Here is a 22,925-nt window from a genome sequence, read left to right on the forward strand (position 1 = left end):
CTCCCAATCTGTCATGCAAAGCCCCAGAAAAAGAAGAATTACAGTGAGTTTCCACAGTAACATAGCAAAAATTCTGGAAGACAACTGAACTTCAACTGGAAGGGTTGCCTGTAGTTGGTTTTGGGGTCAGAGGATTTGATTGCACTCTAAGCAAATGATACTTTTGAAAAAATTCCTACTGCCAAAGACACCAGGGTCAAGTTATATCAACTTACGGGCAGAAGGCAGCTTCAGAGCACATGAAAACTCATTTATATCACATCTATGTAAAGAAATATGGGTCTCCTGCTTCCTGACACACTCAAAGCTCAAGATATTGCAATATTTTGAGAATGCATCACTGTGGAAATAAAACGTAGGGAAAGCTTTTGTCTCACAGGCTTCCAGGTTATAAATACAATGTTTAATTTGTTCCAGCTCCAAAATAGCTGAGTGCAGGACCAAGTATATGCAGTGCAACATTAATGCCTTGCAGGCATGCTGCCCAGCAAATATGCAACACACTGCAGTGTAACAACACAGTGGGCCCCAAAGAAGACCAATTCCACAGACAATTTCTTTAGTGTTTTTTGGCCAGGGAAAGTCATACACTGTGGAGGAGGTTTCTCCCATGATATCTGACTGTTAGATGCCCTACTGCTTTTCTTTTATTGGTTATCATTATGAATTTCTCTACAAAATCTCTATTAGTGTCAGGTCCATTTAAGTCTTGTCCAGTTTTGTCTCAAATCAATCAGGTTGAACAGAAGGATGAAGATCCTCTGGTCTCTTCTCCCCATCCAGAGCCTCCTCAACACAGGAGAGATGAAGTCTGGGGGACCAAGTGTGAATCCAACAGAGATTGCAACCCCTAGAGGTAATTCAATACCACTGCCATCTTCCCTCAAAGACATGAGATTGATTCATGGAGACTGAGTGGCACTGCTGAAAACATTAACACACACCACTTAGTGCCAATGTAAACTAAGAAACAAACCAGATCCTTGTGTACTCTAAAGCATGTGTGAACTCCTGACCACCACTATGTGATGAGGACAATTTTTCACAAAGGTTTCAAAAGAGTGATGCTCACAACAAAAATAACACTGCTCTTCAAAATCCTCCACACTAATTTGTGCTGTCAAACTGTGTATGCTGGGTTTGCAGCAGTCAAAAAAGAGAAGGGTCTTCTCTTTTCATTTCAGATCCCAGAAGACACCCAACATATTCAGAAAAAATTAACATGACCTGCCAAGAGTTGAAATTGAATCATGACTTTCTGCTTCTCTCAACTGTTAGAGAAACACCTGCTCAGAGCTCCCCTACTCAAGCCCCTAAACTACCCATAGCTATAGCCAAGAACCAAAGTCACCAAGAAACTGAAGAAAGAAAAGTGTAATTACACCACAGGTTACTCCACCAATGGTTACTTCGTTGCATCTTGCAAACCTACTTTCATGGATTTGATATATTTTAACTAGAGAACATTTTATTTTTAGGGGGCTACCAAAAGGAACAGATATTCCAGACATCTGCTCAGCAGGCAAATTCACACAAGCCTCTGGATATAGCCAGGCAGAGCAGTAAAACAGACCTACATTCAAAACAGCTTCCTGCAGAATAGGGAAATCTAGTGCTTTTGCCATAATTGGCTATGATCTCCATGGGAATTAGGTGTCTATAGAAAATTCAGGTTTTCCAGTTGCTTTTTTCCCCCTCTCTTTCCCGCTATTCTTCCCTCCTGCTACAAATCCAATTTTACAGGCACAGTTAAAGAGTCAGTCCTGGTCCCCTTCAGCCTGCTTTCCAAACATGCAAGGCAATCTTCCTGATGAAGATGACAGAGAGGGTGCAGGAGAACAGAGATAGCAAAAATGTAATTTTGCTATGCTTACTGTCTCCCTAAAAAATTCTGTCTGGATGTTTAAACTGCTTCAAGGCAGACAGCTTTGAGCTGAAAGCAGACTTTTACTGGTCATAACATTTAGGAAATCAAATACTAGGTTCCCTAGAACTGCTTAGGCTTTATTGACAGAAGTCATGTTAGAAAAAAAGGAACTACCCTGAAACATATTGAAAGTAAAGGATGGATTAAGAACAGGAGGCATGGGAAAGAAGAAACAATTCAAAAAAATACCAGCTAGTGTTAGGAAACCATAGGGCAACAACTATCTTCTTTTCTGAATCTCTTTACCCTCCACCCAAGCATATTTGTGTTCCTGAACTTTTAATTTCTTTACCATCTGTCCAAGTTAGTTTTCACCACAGCAAAATGCCATGCTAAGTGACAGGACACATTCAGGGAACTCTCTCATTCTGTGAAATCTCTAAGTGCCTGCTCAGTTCTAAAAATAACCCACATCACTCATCTTGCATTTTGAAACTTCAAAAGGATGGGAGAAAAATTCTCTTTCTGTGCCTACATCTGCAACTGAGCATTGCATGATCAGAGGAAAGCATCTCCCTTCAGTCTCAGCACATCTACCTGTAACACCAGTGATAATAAAAATATATTGGGAGCAACTGAGAACAAACACTACCTGAGAGCTTGGTTCTAGAAAATCTGAAATCATTTCAGTTTGATTAACTTGTGCTTTTAAACTGGCATATCCTGGGCTGCTAGCTGGTTACAAGCACTGCTGAATACTACGTCCCTTGTTTAATGCTCTGCCATTTGGCAGCCTTCAGCAGAGCCGACATTTTTTGGTTTCACATTCCAAAGAAAAACTCAACTATTTAATCCCTGTGCTTTGTTTAAAATTCTCTTAAACTAAAGTATCAGATTAAAACTAATCTTATGCTTAAATAAATACTGAAGAAAGCTACAAAAGCATTTAAAAAGAAAGCACAACTATGGGAGAGACTGCAATATGCTCCTTGCAAAAATGGCCTGTTTTCTCAAGGGCCAGTAATGCCCATCACCCTAGTGTTTTTAATTACAAGATTTCCTCTCTTGTATAACATTTCAATGTCTTCAAATGTAAATTATTTGCTTGCAGATGTGTTAAAATAATAATATCCTGAAGTTCTTTGCCAATCTCCACAGTAAATCTGTCAGATTGTCAGACTTCAAGACTGTCTAACCCAGACAGCAGCCAGAGGTCTAGCCACAATTAAAGGTATAGAAATACAACTTTAAAAAAATAGCAATTTTTTTAAATCACAAAATGCCTATAAAAGTAAAGCCCAGTATTTATATTCTGAATGGTGCTTAGCTGTGCAAGACAATTCAGTTTCAAGTGTTTAGTCTGAGAGACCTTTAAAGAGCGACACTGGGTAAATTTCTGTCAGATGTCACCTGAAAAGCAGTTTTTCAAGGATTTAAGTGTCAGTGGTGGCATATGAAGGATTCCAGATAAGTATTTTGACCAGTGAACTCAAAGAACAGGGAACTAAGCTCCTCAAAAATCTGAGGCAAGATCAAGCTTAAAGCATATTAAGATAAAACTGTACGATTTCAGGATAAAGCAAATATAGAGAAGCACAGCTTGCTGGCTTGCTCTCTCCTCTACAGTTACTGCATCTCCGAGGGCATCAGCCTCCAGGCTGGAACTCTCAGCCCTGCCACACTGATGAGGGAGCTGGGTTCTCCTTACAGAAGGAGAGGCAGCTCACTGTGACACAGGGACATAAACACAAGGTCCGGCCCCCAGACCCACAAAGTTTTATGCGCAATGAAGATTGTACAGAGCCTAAAGCTTCCCACTGTCAATGCCCAGTACATGCAGAAATGAAAGAACTCTTCTTACAAAACTTGCAAATAGGCACCAAACCTAAATTGTGCCAGAATAAACTGTTCAAACTTTACAATGCACAAAATGGTTCCTACCTCCCGTTCCAGATACGATTTAAGGGATTCTGTCTCATTTAACAGAGTAACGCTGCATTTCCCTCTAAAAAAAGAGAAACACGTCTCATGAAAAAAAACATCTTAAATACTCATGTGATTCACAAGATGGTATCACTAAAGTTGTACATAGAAGTTGATCTTAACACTGAAGTGTACTTGAAAAATAAGTGTTGTGTGATGTTTTAATAAAATGGAAGAAAACAGTCATTACCTAATGTGTGTGGCTGGCAGAGACTCCAGCTGTCGTGAGAGAAACAACTCACGATGTCGCAGCTGATGCTTCTGTTTCTCTGGTAAATCAACCATTTCTGGATTTTCCATCTCTTCTTCCATTTCTCCTAGTCATAAAGAGACAAAATTGATCAACAAGACAAGGATTGACTTTAAGCCAGCCAGAATGACCTGCTCCAAAACCTTTGCTAAATTACAAACCTTAATCAGATTCAATGTAACATTTCAGCCAATTGAACAGTTACATAATCAGCAGACCCTTGAAGTTATGCCTGTGAAGAATTTTATTTATTCACCACCACCATCAAATCACCCCAGGCACACACAGGTCACACCAAGCTGAAAGCCACACAAATCTTCTACCAACAAAGAAGTTCTGGAGAGAGAGAGAGGGAGGGAGAGCTGCTTTTGGAGACCATCGGTGTATCAGATACATTTGGTAGAAGTTAACACATGATGAGTGAGGCAAAGTGAAGTCTTTCCTCTTTTCCACCACACTGTCCCATGCCAGTTTTTAACAGGTTCTGCAGGAAATGCCCACTGGAAAGGGCAGTTTATTTACTTAGTGTTATTTTGTACTCTCCTCACCCCAACCACAGCCACAAGATGAACTGGAATGTAACCAAGTGCCTGAGGCCACTCCTGCCACCCTCATTACCCAACCCACACCACACACACCCAACTGCAGCACTCCTGCATTGCAGCAGCCAGGATCCCCCACCTCTGCCTTGGAGCTATCCAATCTCCATCCAACCAGCTCCCAAACATACACCAAAGTAAATATAAGAAATCCCACCCACACTGACATGCAACTGATCCAAAACATCTATAAGCATCTTTCTTTTAGAAATAAATTGTACAGTTTGTGTTTGTTGGGAAGTATCCTGCCACTTACGCCAGCTGAATCTGTAAAAGGCAAAATACTCAAAGGAAGTAACTCCAAAGATCCTCCATGACAAATGACTGAGAAAAAAGAGATCACACTTTTCCCTTCTCTGAGAAATTAATGCAGTTACTTGTGTTTTGCAAAACCACATGCAAAGTTTCCCAGACTGTAGTAGAATGAGCTGTAAAGCCTCATGCATGAATTGTAAAATTCTTAATTTTACAGCAGCATTACTCTCAAACAGCAGACTTATGCCTCCAGCTTAATTCAACATTTGTTGCCAAAAAACATTTCTAGTGAGAAACACATACAGGCACAGTTATGATTTATATACCCTTAAGATTAGTTAACTAAAATCCCCATAGTTATCCCAAAAATAAAGCAAACAAAAATCTCCATTTTATAAAACACTAAAATTGCATTTAGTTTTAAATAGGCCACCATTACACCAAAGGCGATGACAAAAAATTATGTACCCTTCAGGTTGCCCACAATTTATCACCCTTTTACTGCCCTGAAAAAAAGACCTGCAGCTTATTTGCCCATCAGGTACTCTGCTCCAGCAAGGAAGGAAAAAAAGAGCAGCATAATTAAACCAGATTTCAACATACAATAGCTGCTACACCACATGAGCTGGTAACCATACAGCAGCATGCACTTAGGTTTTAATATTTCCTGGGAACTAGAACTTTAAATTTACATTTGTTGCACACTCTCAAGGGTCTGCAATTTATTTACTGAAGTGGGTTCTGTTTTAGTTGAAAATTAATATTGTGACTGCTATCCTACACTGTAAATATACCAGCAGCATTACACGAACAATCCAGCAAGTTCTAAACTCATTTGCCTGAAAACTGAAGTATGCACAAAGGAAAAGGGAATTAATGCCTGTACTTACAGCCGCTTTTACAAATTACTGTAGTGCACTGTGTAATGCAGGGAAAATACTACAAGGAGCAACATTAAATAGTTTGTATCTTCAGTATATTTGATAGCCTACAGCTTTTAGAAATTGCATTTTTCTAAAAAGTATGTCAACCCCTTTGTGCCAATGAAATCTACAGACAAAATGAAAGCACAACCAAACTAATCCCAGGGACTGCATTCCTTCAGGTGGGCTCGCCTTCCAAGTAGTATTTTATTTATGTGTCTTGCTTTTGTAGTAAAATATGGAAGGTGGAGAGCACACATGTTCTTATGGCAGCTCTGCTATGAACACCCTCTCAAAACAAAAAAGCACAATACATTTCTTCTAAAAAACAGACAGACATATCTATCGGTTTTAAAAAGATAGAAACATGTATTTATAAAATATCCAAGAAATCTTCTCAGAAAGACTTGCCTGCATTTTTTACAGTACTGTGGAATAAGTGGTATGGGAATACAGGAGGTGCAGTACATTGGATCTTCAGTGCTCTCATAAAGCCTTACTTCAAAATTAATCTTTCTGCTTGGTAGATGTGCCTGTGCAGATTTGAAACTAAACATTTAACCTTAATACAAACAGTAATATATCAGCTATGCAGCAGTAGCCAGTGCAATGCTGCAAGAAGTGTATTAGATTAAGTATTATTTGATATTTAATGGCAGAATCATTAATAGCACATTAACAAAGCTTGAAGATTACTTATATTAGGAACGAGATATAGGCAGATTAGGCACAAACAGCAAGACTTGTGTGAAAGCTAACATATATGGGGAAAATAATTAGAAAGAGTAAACTTTGAGTTGGTAGGAGAAACCCAAGAGGCAGTAATTGTAATTTAAAATGACTAGGTGTGTGAGATGTGAAATTAAACATCAATATTTGCTAGACACAAGAAAGAATAGCAATTTGCTATAGATCAGATTGGGCTCTCCAGAGCATCAAAAGCAAAAAGCAGCAGCCCTTCCTCTGCATTATGGGTGTCATACAAGTAGCTACATGACAGAATTCAGAAATGCACAGAGGTAAACAAGACACTGAAATCAGGCTTAGAGAGCAGCCAAGGTTTACCAGCTTGAGCAACAGTTTGCAGAAACAGAAGAATTAGTTAGCATGGTTATAGCTAACAAAATAATGTAAGGAAAAAAGAAAATGTGGGGCCAGATCATTGGGAAACACAGTAAAACCAGTGCTACTGACCTGCACAACAGCTCCTTCAGCAGCAAAGGAAGCTGCAACTCTGGCTGCTTTAACAGCTTAACTAAGGACCTAGGAGGAACATTCTAGAAATGTTGCATTTGAATAAATTAAAATACAACACCAGGTTCCTGCTTCCAAGTTGAGTTTCAAATGGTTTTTAGTAAGTGGTAGCCTTATTCCTGTTTTCTCTACCAAAAACCAGATATTGACTCATAACTGTAGAAAACACGGAGAAGGTTTTGACAGGCAGGAATCCTTACACCTTGACACTTGAGAAGGAGTTTGCCACATTATCAGTGTGGATCCCCTGCCACAAAGTTCTGGTGGTCCTCTCTTGCAGCCATGGCCACAATTTCACGTAGCAAACAGACACTATTTTGGACACCTATATCTTCCCTCACTGCACCACTCCCAAAGGGAAAAAACACAGTTGCCTCCTCTCAGCCACAACTGAGCCAAGGTGTCATTAGTGGATATATGAATTGGACTCCTCTTATAGCTGCATGTGTGGGGCTGGGAGAAAAATAGAGAACGGGAATAAACTTGAAGAAATAAAAAGAGTTAATTCATTAAGCTATTGTCAAACTTCATTTAGATTGGTGTTATTTAAAATGTAAAAAGAATTCTCAACAAATTTCCTACCTGTTTAGGCACAGAGGTATCATGCAAACATTTATTTTCAGAAGCTTTGGCACTTACAAAACCAAGCTGTCATGTGTGCCAGAGAGCACCTGCTGGAAACCAACCATAAATCTGCCAATCCAGACAGCACTATGTCAGTTCTCCAACCACTACCCACTGGTAGACATGCAGTCATGGCTGCAAAATATTTAAATAATTATAAAAAACTGTGTTAAGACATTATATAAAGAAAATATATAGTGACAACACCCAGCAACAGAATGAGGAGTGAAGTATCTTTCACATTCTTCTTCCATCAAGTCCTGTCTACAATCTTGTTTTTTAAGTCTCTCAGCAAGAACTTAAAACAGTGTCTTACTAGTAAAGCAAGTTCATTTCAGAAACAGTTGGAGAAATTTCCTAGAATAATCTGTGAGGTGATTAAAGAGGCTTATGAATAAAAAGCACTAGCAATGCATGGAAGACATCATAAGGCTGAAAGATTTATAGGACAGCCTAGACAAGCTTTACATCATATGATAAAAATAGGAAGATCACAGATTAAATCCAAGAATCAGGTTACATACATCAGGTACCAATTTATAGTCACCAACTACAGAATAAGGCACTACCAACACATTTCTCTGTATATAGACTTATGAGAACAGACAGTATTTCAGACTTGTCTGTTTCAGGTATCTGATGGATCATCCAAACTAAAGTGGCTTTTTATTTATTGTTTTTAAAACTTCAAAACATTAATTTCACAATTACATCTTTTTCCTTCCTTTACAGGAAGAGTAAAAAAATAACAAAATATCCATACAATTTTACCATTCATGCCCTGGTTGTATCTCCCCATTGCTTAGCTCTCTCACTGCACTGATCTCAACAGTAGGTCTAAAATAAAGGCATCTTAAACAGAAGACTGTGTGAATCCAGAAATGTCTGCAGTCAGAAAGCTCCATTAATCAGCTGAACAAAGGCAGTTAAAAGATCAGCGATGCAGACACGTACATCTACTGCAAATGCATCAAAATGAGGCAACAGGAGACTTTATGGAAATGAACTCAAAGTCAGTGACAGTATGCAATATCTGTACTAGAATCTTAGCATCTACAAAATTTAATTTCATTATATCATGCAGGATGTTGATTTTTATTTTTCAGAGTAAAGAACTAATGGCTGTCCAAAAAGCTTAATTTTGCTCTCTTCTCCCTTCATATGAAGAACAGAAACCACAGAGCAGCACATCTATCTAAATAAATGGAAGTCATTCAGCAGCAATTTTATTCTGCATCAGAAAGATAGATACTGGAGAAAATACTAGTTACTAATGAAATTTACTCTAAGAGGCAGACTCGGTTGTCTCTGGTTGCTCTATTAACAGGATTTTGCTATAGAATTTTCCCATCTTTCAAACAACACATATGAACAATGAATTATTTGTTTGCATTAAAAAAACCAAACACTTAGATTTCTTATCACAAAGAGAAATCAGCATTTGCAGGTTCAAAGAGCATTTATGTAGACTCAAATTATTTTTTGTTTTCAGTCTCAGATATGTGTTTCTGTGAATCCTTCCCACCTGCTTCCTTTACTAAACCTAGTGAAGTGAGACACAGATGAAGGAATCAATAGCCACGTTGTTTATGGTGAAACTCCTATTGAGCTTCAGGATCTTCAGATAAAATGAACACTGCTGCACTGAAGAGATTTCAAAAAGGCTTTGCCTGCCATCACAATTCTGTGACACAGCAAACTCTCCAGCAACACCACAACCTCCTTCCATGGTATGGCTGCAATGGAAGGATTATTTGGACACACTACAACAGAAAATACCCAAATTTATCAGTAAGGGACCCATTTTGCTGCATCTTTTCCCCAATGGCATTAAAGCAGTGAGAAAACAGCAAGCCATTATACTCGTTGCTAAAACTGAGTATCTGATTTAATCAATCCCCAGATCACTCTATTGATACACACACCAAGAAGCACATTAAAAGACAGTGATGCTTGCCAGCTAAATCACAGTTCTGACATGCCCATATCTGATTGCTTCTCTCTCATTTATAGATGTGCCCTGAATTGCAAGGATTCATAAGGCTGTCCATATTTTTTGCTAAGTTTTACGCAATCTGAACAGCTACACCTCACATAGTCTGTTGTTTACAAAAGAAAAACAGTTTAGTTACTCCACTTGCTTCCCAACAAAAGGGCTTTAAGTACTCAAAATAGTGATAGGAGATTCTCTGTTTTCAAAGTGTATTTATTGAGCATGTTCAGACAAAAACTGTGTCACTGCAAGAAATATTATTAATATTGAAATTTAAAGAGAAATCCTGTTAGTCAGGTTTCAAGCTGGTCATGTTTCAAGTTGCTTCCCCATAGTCAGTCTACTTGATTCACTCAAATAATGTTTGAAGGTTTTTTTAATATACAAGCCAAACCAAATAATTCATGAGAAGTTATATTAACAGGGAAAATACTCTCTCACCTCAAAAATTAAAAAATTAATTTCTATGGAGAAAAGAAGATGTCTTTACTCAGCCCTAACTGAAAACTTCTGTCTTGTCCCCACCAAAATTCAGCCATACACAAATAAGGTATTAAAAGGTTTAAGGAAAGGGGAAAACAAAACAAAAACCCCTACATTTAAGATACTGATACTTGAAGTATCAAAGTTGTCCACAAGTCTGACCATTTTGTGCAGATACAATGTCATTTGAACACAAAGCAACTTACTTGCATGTTTGTCTGCCAGTACAATGAGTGTGCTTGAGATGTCTCTCCTCCTGTAGAAACACACCACCTTTGCTTCCACATTTCCATTGGCAGTCTGAAAGAGGGAACAGAAGAAAAAACTGACCCCTGTCCAAGAGCAGAACTGCACACTTGAACTAGGAACTTGATAAATTATCAGGAATTTTGCACAAGAGCTACACAGCATCTGCTTTTAGCACTTCCAGCTGCACACATGATCTCACACAAACTCCAGCATGATCCATCCCAGGATCATGGAATGTTTGGCAGTTTGGCCTTGCCCTCCTAATGGTTTTCCCGAGGAATAGCCACTTTTAAGTTACAGATATTTCAAGTGGAGAAAAACACACTTACCTGCCATTGCAACCTATTAACAAGCTACTTTGCTACTTTTGAGGTGATGCCTATATTAAACAGCACTCAAATTAATCTTTAAAAACCTAATAAAAAAAACAGTGGAAAATAACAGAATTCAGATCTAGGCTGTTCTCCAAACGCTGCAGGGCAGTTGAAAGGCAAGAAAGAACCCAGCCATTATTACTTTTGCAAAAGAAATTACATGAGATTCTCTGACAGCATTGGTGAGCTAAATAATGACCAACACACAAAAAAAATCGTTACAGAAGGAGAACCAAAGAAGCTGCACCAGACAATAAACTCTATTTCAGTGATAACATACAAAAAAAATCACAATTTTTGAAAGATTATTTACTTAAACCTCTTAAAATGAGATAGGTGATCAAATGTAAGATGGCACCTGTCAAGCAGTGCAAGTGGCTTTTTACAAACTCTAGGGGAAATAAACCTACTGGTTGGAAACAGCCTCAGCCAATTTACTATCTCTAAAATAAATCAAACAATGCAAAAGTAACTCAAGAGTTGTATCCTATTACTGAAGACTCTTTGAAAACCATAATGAAGGCACAGTTCCCAAAAGCAGAAGATACAAATTCTCTGCAAGGATGGCTCCAAAACAGGGTAGTGAGCCAGCAAGGTGCCTACAAGGAAACAAAATAAATCTAATGTACATGCTCATTTCTCAGATGTGAATGAAGGGAAAGTTTCAACTTTGATAATACCGATTTTCCTAACATAAATTAAAAAAAAAAAAAAAAAAAAAAGAAAAAAAGCATCAGACACCACATACATATACATATACATATACAGGTATTTCCCCTACAGACCAAAAGTTTTTGGTAGTGTCTAAGAATTTCTACCCTCTTCTGGTAAATAACTGAGAACTTTTAAATTTTGAAAAACTAAAATACAAAGGCAGGAACCATCTTGTTCAAACACAGATTGCTTCTATGTAAATTGATCTGATTTATTTAATTGCCAAAATTTCATCTACACTCATTTAGAAAGGAAATAAAAGAGCTAGGATTCATTTCAACCTGAAAGACCCATTTTTAAAGTGCAGGTCAGAGAAATCACAGCTCAAGCAAGAGTTGCACCGAGATGGTGAATTCAGGTTGAAAGTTTATCTTTTTTTTTAAAGGTGAGGGGAAGAATGAAAATGAAGAGTAAGAGGTGAAAACACTTTCCAAGAAAGTGATTAACAAACCTGCATCCTGGAATGGAATACAGACAGTGATAGCTCATGGATAGGGATCCACTAGGAACACTTTGAGAATTCACTCACGTTTCTTTAAGGCAAAAGAGACTTAAAGATATTTCTGCAAAAGACGTCCATGGGGTTATTAAGGGTGCCCCAGCATTCAGATTTTTATTGGCCATGAAATTGATACATTTTCTCTTCCAAGTAACTGTTTGAGAACTACATGCTTTCCCATGACTGATGGCTGAAGAATACCTGATACCAGTCAGTAAATGTATACCCAAATCCAAACCAGCAATGTGACATTCCTTCTGTATGGGCTGCCCTAATGCTGGTATTAAAACTGAACACGTGGTATGTTTAGGATACAACCAGTGGCTTCAGAACCCTCTTCCCTCCTCAGCCGGGTCAAACTTCATGGCTGAGAATTTCAGCTGCCTTCCATACAGAAGCCATCATGCTTCCCTGTACAATCCAGTGAAAGGAAATTCGGCAGATCCAAGTTCACTGGCCCAAAAGGACAACCAGCAAAGACAAAGTCTGAGCCAGCAGATCACAGCTGCAAACCTTTCTCCTGAGCAAGAGTCTCCCTTAAGAAAAACCAAAATAAAGCTCTCCATCCTCTAGGCAAATTCTTGTATTTTTTTCATATCCTGTGATCCTGGCATGGAAGTGAAGAACTGCAGAAACCTCCTTCCCTAAAGGTGGGCATAATCACCTTGAGAATTACATGCCATCGATACTCACTCAGTCCTTTCATACCAAAGGAGAACAAAAAGTCTTAAAGCATTACAGAAAATTATCAGAGAACAAATGTGTTTTTAAGCTTCTAATTACCAGAGAACTGCTAAAGAATTGTTTTTATTTTAATCAAATCAAGCAGATCATAAATTCAATTAACTTCAAAGACTTGATGGAAAAAATGTTTACCTTATTGAGCTCTTCTATTCTTCGTATCAAATAGGGGTTACTTGAAGAATTTTCGAAGTAGACATAATCTGACAAAAAGAAAAAAAGACTCTTCAAAATATGAACTGCTAAAAATCAAATAAAAACCTTTATCAGCTTGGAAAGCAAAGCACGTGATTTTCCTTCTCTCTCTGATCAGATTACTTCCACTTAGACCACACCCTTGTCTTTACTTGCTTCCCGTTCTTATCAAAATCCAGCCACTTCTCACCAGCAGTACGTGATCTCTCTCTTCCCCTCCAGTTTACAAGTATGGCTCATTTACTTAGAATACAAATAGTTTCTCTCATCTTTTTAACTACTTTTTGATCGTTTACACTTATGTAATCCATAGCGCTGTCCAGACTTATCAGTAATACTTGTATTTTGAAGCAGGATAAACATCTGAAGTTATAGGAAAAAAAAAAGTTCTTACCAAAGGCAGTGCCTTCAAAAAAAAAAAAAAAAAAAAAAAAAAAAGATAATCACAGAAGCATGCATATAAATTATTTGGTATTAGGGAACTCCAAGCTTCAGCACTCCGTAAGAAAACAGATGCTCATGAGTTCTGAATAGACTGGCCTTTCTTTCCCAGAACTCCAGAAGCCAAACCTTAAGCCTGAACCGAGACAAAGAGGGAGCTGAATCCACTTCCCCGCTGACAAGGTGCTGACCTTGCACACAGATCTGACAACAATTCCTTCCAGGACTATCTAAGACGATTTCCCTCCAGACTTCCCAGCTCATTTGTGTTTGGAGGAAAACACCCATAGCCCCCGGGCACACCTCAGGTGATCTTTCTGCAATGCCTACATTAGCATGATGCTCCAGGATGAGCGGGTGCATCTCGGTAAACAGGGACAGCTGCTGAGGGTTACCCTCAATCCCCCTGAAATCCTTGTTAAAAGGGCTGTGGGAAGCACAGATACTGTTCCCTCCTCTCCAGCCCGAAGGAAGACATCCTCCAAAGGTGTCTGCTCCTGGAAAAACTGCAGCAGAAGAGTTAAGGGGACCCCTTTTATCTCAGGGCTGACCAGAGACAGATCAGGGCATTTACCCGTCACAGCCCTTCCACCTGCCCCCTGTAACACCACTCGAGCTGAAGACACACCTTTTTCCAGACTGCTGCTTACAGCCCATTATCCATAGGTCTCCCTGATTTATAGACTCACCTACTCGCTGCATGGGACAGAAGAGCACAGCACAGACCACCGTGCAAATGACCCCAAGGAAGCTGCTCTTGCACTGCCTGCAAAAAACCCAAGTGCTTGCTTGCCCCTTCAGCAGGGCTGGCTGCCTTAGGAGAGATTCACTAAACAGGAATCCCAGGGGTTACAATCCCAAGAGTGACAATTCTTAACAAACCTATTTTCCAAGCTCTTGTCTTGTCAAAAAGTGTGTTGTTGTCAAGACACCTCGATAGTGAAGTCCCAACCTGGTCTTGGTTGGAGTGACAAGTGAAGAGTTTCAATGGTAATGCTCAGCACGAGTCTTGGGTTACCCAGCCAAAGAGTGTAACCAGGGCTAAAAGCACTGAAATAGCACACTCAGTTTTTGATATTTTTGTGCTCCAGGCTTCTCAGACTGATCATGAGCCATCTTCATACACACCAACAACCACCTGAGCGACTCCAAAGCTTTACTCCTAACTGCAAGAGTCAGTTCCTCTTAAATACCACATCCCTGCAGCCTTTAAACTGGTGGAAGATCTCAAGTGAGGAATAGTTTGGACATCTGGTTTGTAGAAAACTTTGTGGGTTGGTACCAGAAATGGTTAAAACACCCAAATAACTAGACCCTACATTTCCATTCCCAAACACTGGCTCTTGCAGCCATCCAACAGGAAACAAAAGGCTCAACATTGTTATGACCAACTCTACCAGAAGTCACAAAACCAAAGAGATATATGGCAGCTTCAGCAATAACAACTGCTGACTGAAATAACAATGGTGGGCATTAAGCAATTTACTCATCAGCAGAGTAAAGAGAAATTATTTTTCCCATGACAGAATCACCCACAACCTGCAAGGGCACTGCAGCAGAGAATGCTGAAGCTTCAAGGTGTTCTCTGAGCTCACTGGAAGGCTCCAACAAGTGAAGAAAGGATGAGTTCTTTCCCTCCAACACTCCAATAATTCCTAAGACAACCAACTTCAGGTACTTTGACTGAGGCAGATGCAAAAAAATATTACTTTTGTAAGCACTGTGCCTGAAAATTATAAATTAAAACTAAAAATGTCAATTTATGTCTTGCAAATATAACCTTGTCTTTAAACCCATGGGTTTCAGATGGCTGTTACAAATGCTCATAGTTCACATCATTTTTAATCAGCTTTTTTGTGTACATGTACATGCATGCATTCTTAGAGACACATTTTATACCTCAAGTGAATATTAACTTGATTTTTCACATAACTACAGTTTATTGATTGTAAAATCTAGCATGGATTTAAAGAAAGCTTGTCACAGATGGTTCACCAAAGAACAGCTGACAGTGGTATCCACTAGTACTGAATATAAACCCCCCCACCACTGTCGTGGTCAGCAGCAGGAGCATCCCCAGACCCACACTGCAAACCAAGCTCGCAGGAACCACCACGTGCTGCACACTGCTGGCACAAAGGCAGAAGAACCAAACCAGTCCCCCAGGATGCTCCAAGAGCTGACACATGACAGTGCAGAGGTGCATTCCTAGGCCAGTGCTGGATGACTTCACCATGTCAAATCCACAGCCCAGCATATCTCATCCATGTTTTAGACTAATTCCACAATTATGCTAAGCATTTCACCAGTAGCTACGCAACTAATGGAGACCTATTTCCCATTGCTCAAATTACCTGGAAAAGGGCTTCTTCCTCTCTGCAAGTAATGCAGAGCACACTGCAAACCACATAACACAAAATAACACATATCAGAGGAAAGTGTCTGCATTTTTCATAGAGATTTTAAATACTAAAATTAAAATGCGATCCTGCACAGAAAATGGTCTGAATTCCTATTCCACATGTACAACTTGGAAATTTTAAGTTCAACAAACCACTCTCCAAACTGATGCTTGGGCTGATGAGAACACTTCTGAAACTCCACAAGCAGCCAAGCCAAGAAGACTGCAAGACCTGCACAGGAGGTTCAAAGGAGGCACACCACTGGGCCCTACACTCCAAATCACTGCCTTTTTCCTTGAGTAGTTCTTCCACTTCACCTCCAACTTCCTCCCATGCCATGGAAGTGCACCCTTTCTCATACTGCCTACCCAGTTAATATTATTCCCAGTTTGCTTTCAGGGCAGTGCCTACAATTGCAGATGCCTGTGCAAACACACAGACAATAAACAGAAACCTTCCATGGACTCCCAACAATCCAGCTGTCCATAGGAGACATCCTGTATGTGCACAGCTGCCAGGGTCCTTACCCTGGGCTGAAAGAGGGGATGGGGAAGGAGACAAAATTAGCAAATCTCTAGACAACAGGAAGATACACATCTCAACTCCTACTAAGAACAGGATGAAAGAAAACAAAAAATAAGGTCTAGGGACAGAAAGGTAGAGCTTGATAGCAAACAAAACAAGTCAGGCCCTTCAAACACAACTGACTATTTATCCTTGCTGATTTATTTGCTTTCCTACTTACAAAATTGAAGACGAGGACTAGTGTAAAACTGCTCTGCATCCCACAAGCATGACATGCCCCCTAACCACCACAAAAAGCACATGAAGGCAGTCCCTCACCACCCAGCCACCTGAAGAGAGTTTCAACCCCGCACCTTCACAACAGCTGTTGGCTTCAGCTCACCATCTCCAAATAATCAGCAGTGCATCCATACCACGACCTTAATTAATGGCATCACTCATGCATGTTACAGTTATCTGTGATCAAGCTACAGGAATGACTGAGGAGTGTGAAATACCAAAAGGCAGTAAGGACCATCACACAGATCATCACCTTCTGACAAACTAAAAATGTAGTTCTTCATCCTGCCTGTGCTGTTATAGAGCAGAAGTACCCACATATAGAAATCTATCCAAAAAAAGGCTTTATATCCAATTATACTTTTTATGAATCCGCACAACACAACTTGCCAGAAAGCAATGCTGTATTACACAGGTAATGACTTAACTGCTAGAACACACAGACACAAGTACAGCAGCTAAAACTAGAAAGACATCCTACAGAGTACAGAAGATGAAAATTTTCCATAAAGGCAGTAAAATAACAGTTCTTAATTCACAATTAACATAACCGAATTTCTTTTTGCTCCCATATGCTTTTAAGATATTATTGCAAAAGAACTTCCCCCTCTATCTTCTTCATGTCATGCTTATGTCTATATCAGTCCATGAAAAAGAAAATCAGGAGAGGGTACAGCAAAATAAATAACACACACTGTCTAGAGGTCATATATTTATAAGATTAGACATGTCTGAGCTACCTAATAACCTTATGGGCTTTTAGGTGATCAAGTTGCAAAAATGCCCAAAAGTATTTTTATCCTTCCCAACACACACTTGCCTTTCAAGATACAAGTGCTTTCTGAGGACTGACCTGGCTGAGTATTCCCTACCTCACTCTCCAGAAGTCTTACACAGTGAGTACTGCACCAGCCTAGAGATGTACCCAGGACATGGGGGAGGCTGGAGCCTCCCTCTTCCCACACTCACTGCCACTGCTGGGTACAATGTGCAATTCCAGACAGAAGATAAAGAAGTAACTCCACAGTTGTAACTATTTCCCCTCCCCAACCCACAAAGCTGCTGCCCTGAATTAGAGATGAACATCAAGAGAGTGCATAAACTTATGATGACTTGCTGCTTTTATGACTTTTTACAGGAAATATCTGCCTCCTCATACTCTGGGCTCTGCAACTCAACTTTGGGCCAGTTTCCTTCAGTAAGTTCCAGTTTTCAAATTATTCACCAGCTTTTTCCCTGAACAGCCAATCATTTTACATTCTGGATAATACAATCCCTCTTGGTGCGAAAGAGGAGGTTGGAGAGGTAACCCTACAAGTCCTGCAATCTCACCTGGCAGAGCCCAAGTCGACTACCTTCTGGCTCTTCAAAAAGCAGCAACACTCCCAGCAGCAGTCACCCAATGAAATTTTTAGTTACAGAGCAGAGAGACTTTCAATAGAGAAAGCCTCACCAGCACAGTATTTTCATTACCACAAAGGCAAAACTGAAACAGTTCTTTCTATTGCTAAAGGAATTATGGGGTCTAATACATCTGGCAATACACACAAAGCAGGTATTTACAAATTAATGTATTTCATGGGTCAACAAAGGTATTAAAGATATACTGTCAGCACGGGCTCAATTTGTATTTACAGGACAGCAGTATGTGGCTACTGCATGCACTGGATACATCAAGCTGAGGATGAGGCAGCACACGTTATAGAAACACCACCACTACCACCCATCTCCTTAAAAGAGATGTGTAAACACCTATAACCAGCTAGTGAGGACATGGCAAAAGTAAAAACATCTCCCCTCCACACAGTTAAAAGCAAACCATCACTAAATTTAGCAAGGATAAGTTGAAGTACTCAGTTAAATCAAGCCAGCTTTGCTCTGTTCCTTGAGCAAGGATTATCTACACATTCACATGGTAAACAAAATGTTCATGTTATATTTTCTTCCAAATGTGCAGAATGAGCCAAAGATACTTGGCTGTTTTGACATGTAACCTATGGATCACTTTTTCTGACAGGCCTCCAAAAATCCAGAGTCAGTATTACCCAAAACATAAGTCAAAGGAGAAATAATTCATGGCAAGATCCATGTAAAATGACTACAGATTATGCACAGGCCTATAAAAAAGTTGACAGAGCTGCTTATCCATGCCTGATCTTATAGCAAGAGTTACTGAACAACAAAAACAACACCCCAAACAACAACAACAAAAAAACCCCACCAAAACATGAAACTCTGAAGGACCTGTAATTTACAAAAACTAAAGTACATTCCATACAGAAATCTACTCCAGGTAGATCACCTTTCTTTTTGAAGTAAAAAGAAAAATAAATCAAAGTTAATGACATGCAACTTGCTTGGACAAACTGTTGATTGCTTGATCCATTTTAAACTCTGAAACATTACATTGTTTGGAATTTCCCAGATGTCTTCTGTTCTTTTCTTTTTGGAGGCAAGAAAAATTTCTGTCCAGCCATCTTGTATCATTCTTTGCCTGATTCTTAGTGAAACAAGGTTTATGCAACTCCATTATCCAAGCATTCGTTCTTCCCTATTAACTCCTGAACCCTGTGTTCAGACATTTCACAGATGGACAGAAGTCTCAAAGATAATTAAGTTCTCATCATTGCTTCTTATATAAAAGATAAAAGCTACAAGAGAAAGTGAGAAAGGTAAGACAGAGATAAGAAAGGTTCCCATTTCAGAAACAATTAATAGACTAGGTTTTAAAGCAAATCACTGGAGATTCCACAGTGTTTGGAGAAATTATTAGAAATCCTTACTTTCTGATGCACCTCTCAATTTCCCTATTGTCAGTGCTGCTCAAGGCAGGTCCTGGGCTCAATTAACTTCTAACCTGAGTCCCAATGGCCAGGTGTGCTCCCAAATATTTCCCCTCTCTGCCAAGGAAGAAGGTAGGTATTCTACCTCACAGCAATCACCTAGGGAGTGAAGATCTCACTCCGCATGAGGCCCAAAGCTTATATAGATGGTACCTTTCCCAGTAAAAGTGTAAAATTCCCAAGTAGGGGGAAGAGAAGAAAGGAAAGAACACCTCATGGAAGAAAATCCACAACTTCTAGATTGTCAATACCCTTATTTCTGTTCCTCAGAACACTGTTTGCTGCTTTCACTGGCAGACATCAATGGAAAAAAAACAAAGGACAGGAGTGTGCTGGTGCTTTTGACCAAGAGATTATAGATATCAGCTGTACTTCATGGGTCACTCATAGGTAAGAACAGTGCCATACTGGAGTAACTGCTATTACGGATGCCACCCCAAAGGAGACAAGACGTCTGCACAAAAAGACTAGAAAAGAAACTGTGCAAGAATCCTAAAAATAAAATTAAGCTTCCAAAGCACTACCCTGAGGACAAAGAAGCAATTTTACTGTTAGAAATCAATTATATGGCAGTTCAAGAAAACCAATCTCAATTAATCCACTCCCAATATTCCAGCTATAACTAAGGCACATTTGCATGTGGCACTGACACTTCAGGTTCACTGAGTCAACTCCCTCCAGCTTCCTGCAGGACAAGCCTATGCTAAACATTCCTGGAGAACTGCTTCATTTATTCTATGCTTTACAGGAGATATCAAAGCATGATATGAAGGCCTCTGGACACAAAGCCTCTTCTGCCACTTCAGTTCCCAAGAATGCAGCCATACAAACATTTTCCGCACTAGCAAAGTTGTGAGCCTATGTAATTTCAGCTGCATCCAGTGCCATTCTTTGTGCGTCAATACCATCGAAATAGTTCAGGCTTAAAAAAAGAAAAACCTTTCCCCAAAGGCGTGTTGTAAGGGAAGACCAGGATGGTCTAATTTACAGAAGTCACTTGAGCAGATACAGAAACTAGTGAGAGAGTTCCTTAAATCATGGAGGAGTATTTGGAGGGGTTAGGGGGAATGGAAGAGGAGTATGCTCAAGCTACACCCTAACAACAATCACCATCTGTAGCAGCCAAGAAAACAGCCTGTTCCGTTGTAATTCTCATTGCTAAGGACAGATAAGAAAAGCATTATTTTCCAAAAGATATTTAGGCAGCAAAGAAGATGACTAGAAACTAGCATCGTGTTCCCTAGAAGAATCTCAAGAGCTGCAAAACAAGAACCCCTGTAGTACGCAAGACACCAAGTTTGGCATCACCCTCAAGAGGAAAAAAAAAACCAAACTAAAACAAGTTGTGTTTCTTGTTGAGGTTTGCTTGCTTCTTTAAGGGCAACATTGAACTTCAGTTTGTCAGTGTGAATTGACTGCTTAAGCCATGATATGACAATATATTAAGTCCAAAGGTAGGGGTTTCGTTGCCAGACCAGAAACATCACAGCTTCACAATGCAAAACATGGACAAAGTATAAACTCCTGCCAGTGTTTCTGCAGATGTTTCTACAAACACAAGTGCCAGTGAAGCTGATTCATCCCCCGCCCTCTCATACCACCCCCTCAAGTTGTGACAGCCTCTCCTCAGATGGCAGGAGGCCTGAACATGGTAAACACAGGCACTCACATGGGTCAAACACCTGTCTCCAACCAAGCCAACCCCTGCCCAGCTCCACCGCACAGCCAGGCCAAGCTGTGTTAAACCCGGCAGCGGAAGGAGAGGACACATACAATTGTTTCAATGGACACCCTACCAAAAGAAATATCTTAAATCAAAACTATCAAAAGAAACATCTACAGAAACTGTCTCACTTGGCTGGTCCAAATTTGCTCAGATGTTGACAACTTAACTCTGTAAGGACAAACCCTGTGCTAAATCAGGCATCATCTGCTCACGCCACACTAACTTTATGCTTGGTCAAGTGTCATCTGTCCTCTTACATCTTGCATGAAAGCATAAAATCCCCAAATTAACCAGAGCACATTGTGTGCAATTTAACAGAAACATTACCATGGGCCACATCTGACACATGATCTGGCAATGCACAGGCACAGAAACAGAACCACGGAAGCCCAGGCACCATGAAGACTCAACAGCCTGCAAGTAACACACGTGTAAAGGACTGGAAAAGCCCAGGTCTTTGGACTGGAAAAGCCCAAGTCTTTCCTCCACTTGCAAACTCACTTTAAAGCCACCAACTAACTTCTTTGCTCTGTTTCACTGATCAATGCCAAGTAAAAATTATCTCACATACACCTCTCCTTTCTAAAGGTGGTCCACCCAAAGAGCTGGAAGAGAAGAACGTGTGAATGGTTTCTCTGGGGCTGGGCTACAGCCCAAAAGCTTGACCAGTACTTTGCAGGTCCTTCTAGACTTGGTTTTACAAGTAAAGAGGGGACAAGGAACCATTCCAGACCTTCAAAAGCACTCTGAAGCAGGGCCTCTTTGTGTACTGGATTTACGGTGGTGAGCTCCAAAGACCTAGAACCATAATATCTTACAAGAACACCTCTCCCAACAGTTCCAGTTACCCAAACCTGGAAAACTAAGGCAAAGAAGCTGCAGGCCTTGGTCACTTACCAGCTTGGGGATAAAAAAAAAAAAAAAAAAAAAAAGTGCTTGGAAAGCAGCAAGATAGAGTGTAAAAAACACCTTACTTGGTGCAGAACTAACACTGATTTCATAGGTCACTGTTTTTACTTTGATTTATAAACCACTCCTGAGCAGTTTGGGATCGCTTGAAAGCAAAGGTATGAACTGTTGGAGGCTGGCTTCTGGTAGTTCTGGGCATCTGCTTGTAAAAAGTAACAGCAAGCACGTCATTCTCTTCTCATCCTACTGGGGAGACCACACACCCTGTTTCTTTAAAGAAGTCAGGATGCTTAAACATCAAAAGTTGCTTGAAAAACAACTAGATGCAAGTGAAAGGAACATTTTGACATTCTCCAAAATCTTACTAGTTAAACAAAACAAGTTTTAAGAGTCTTTTTCCCACAATTTTTATTGAGTGTTTTTTACTCATCATCACTGAAAGGCAAAACACCAAGGAGCACCTCAGCCACTCCCCAGAGCTCCAGCAGTGCCCCCAGCCCAGCCCTCCTAGAATGCTGCCCTGGCACAGCCTCCCACCCACCAGCCCAGGAACAGCCCCAACTCACCAACACAGCAGAAACAAGCTTTGTCTTTTCATTCCATTGTGCCAGCTGCAAATTGCTTGCAGCTATTACAAATCCAGAGATGTCCCAGCTCTAGCCCCCAAACACACCTCAGCTGGCTGACAACACTCTCCCTCATGCAGCATTTCCCAATAGAAGGCTGATGAATGCTGAAGCAGTCTGATACAGGGGAGAGGGGAAAGAGCAGGGAAGGAAAGGAAGACTGCAAAACAT

At 40.0% G+C, this 22,925-nt stretch overlaps 1 protein-coding gene across 5 annotated transcripts in view; it reads right to left on the minus strand.

Annotated features, from left to right (window-relative positions):
• MTA1 (metastasis associated 1) overlaps window positions 1-22,925 on the minus strand; it is a 75,095-nt gene that overhangs the window by 47,320 nt on the left and 4,850 nt on the right. For all 5 annotated transcript variants that reach the window (XR_012057181.1, XM_030279766.4, XM_030279765.4 and 2 more), the window contains exons 2-5: window positions 12,944-13,011; window positions 10,438-10,531; window positions 4,041-4,167; window positions 3,809-3,872 (exon numbers count right to left, since the gene is read on the minus strand). Coding sequence is in view for 4 of the 5 variants with exons in the window: in XM_030279766.4 (XP_030135626.1) it covers window positions 3,809-3,872; window positions 4,041-4,167; window positions 10,438-10,531; window positions 12,944-13,011 (353 nt within the window). In the remaining variant the exon portion in view is untranslated. The remainder of the gene's footprint in view (window positions 1-3,808; window positions 3,873-4,040; window positions 4,168-10,437; window positions 10,532-12,943; window positions 13,012-22,925) is intronic.

Source organism: Taeniopygia guttata, chromosome 8 (assembly GCF_048771995.1).
Source record: "Taeniopygia guttata chromosome 8, bTaeGut7.mat, whole genome shotgun sequence".
Classification (NCBI taxonomy): Eukaryota; Metazoa; Chordata; class Aves; order Passeriformes; family Estrildidae; genus Taeniopygia; species Taeniopygia guttata.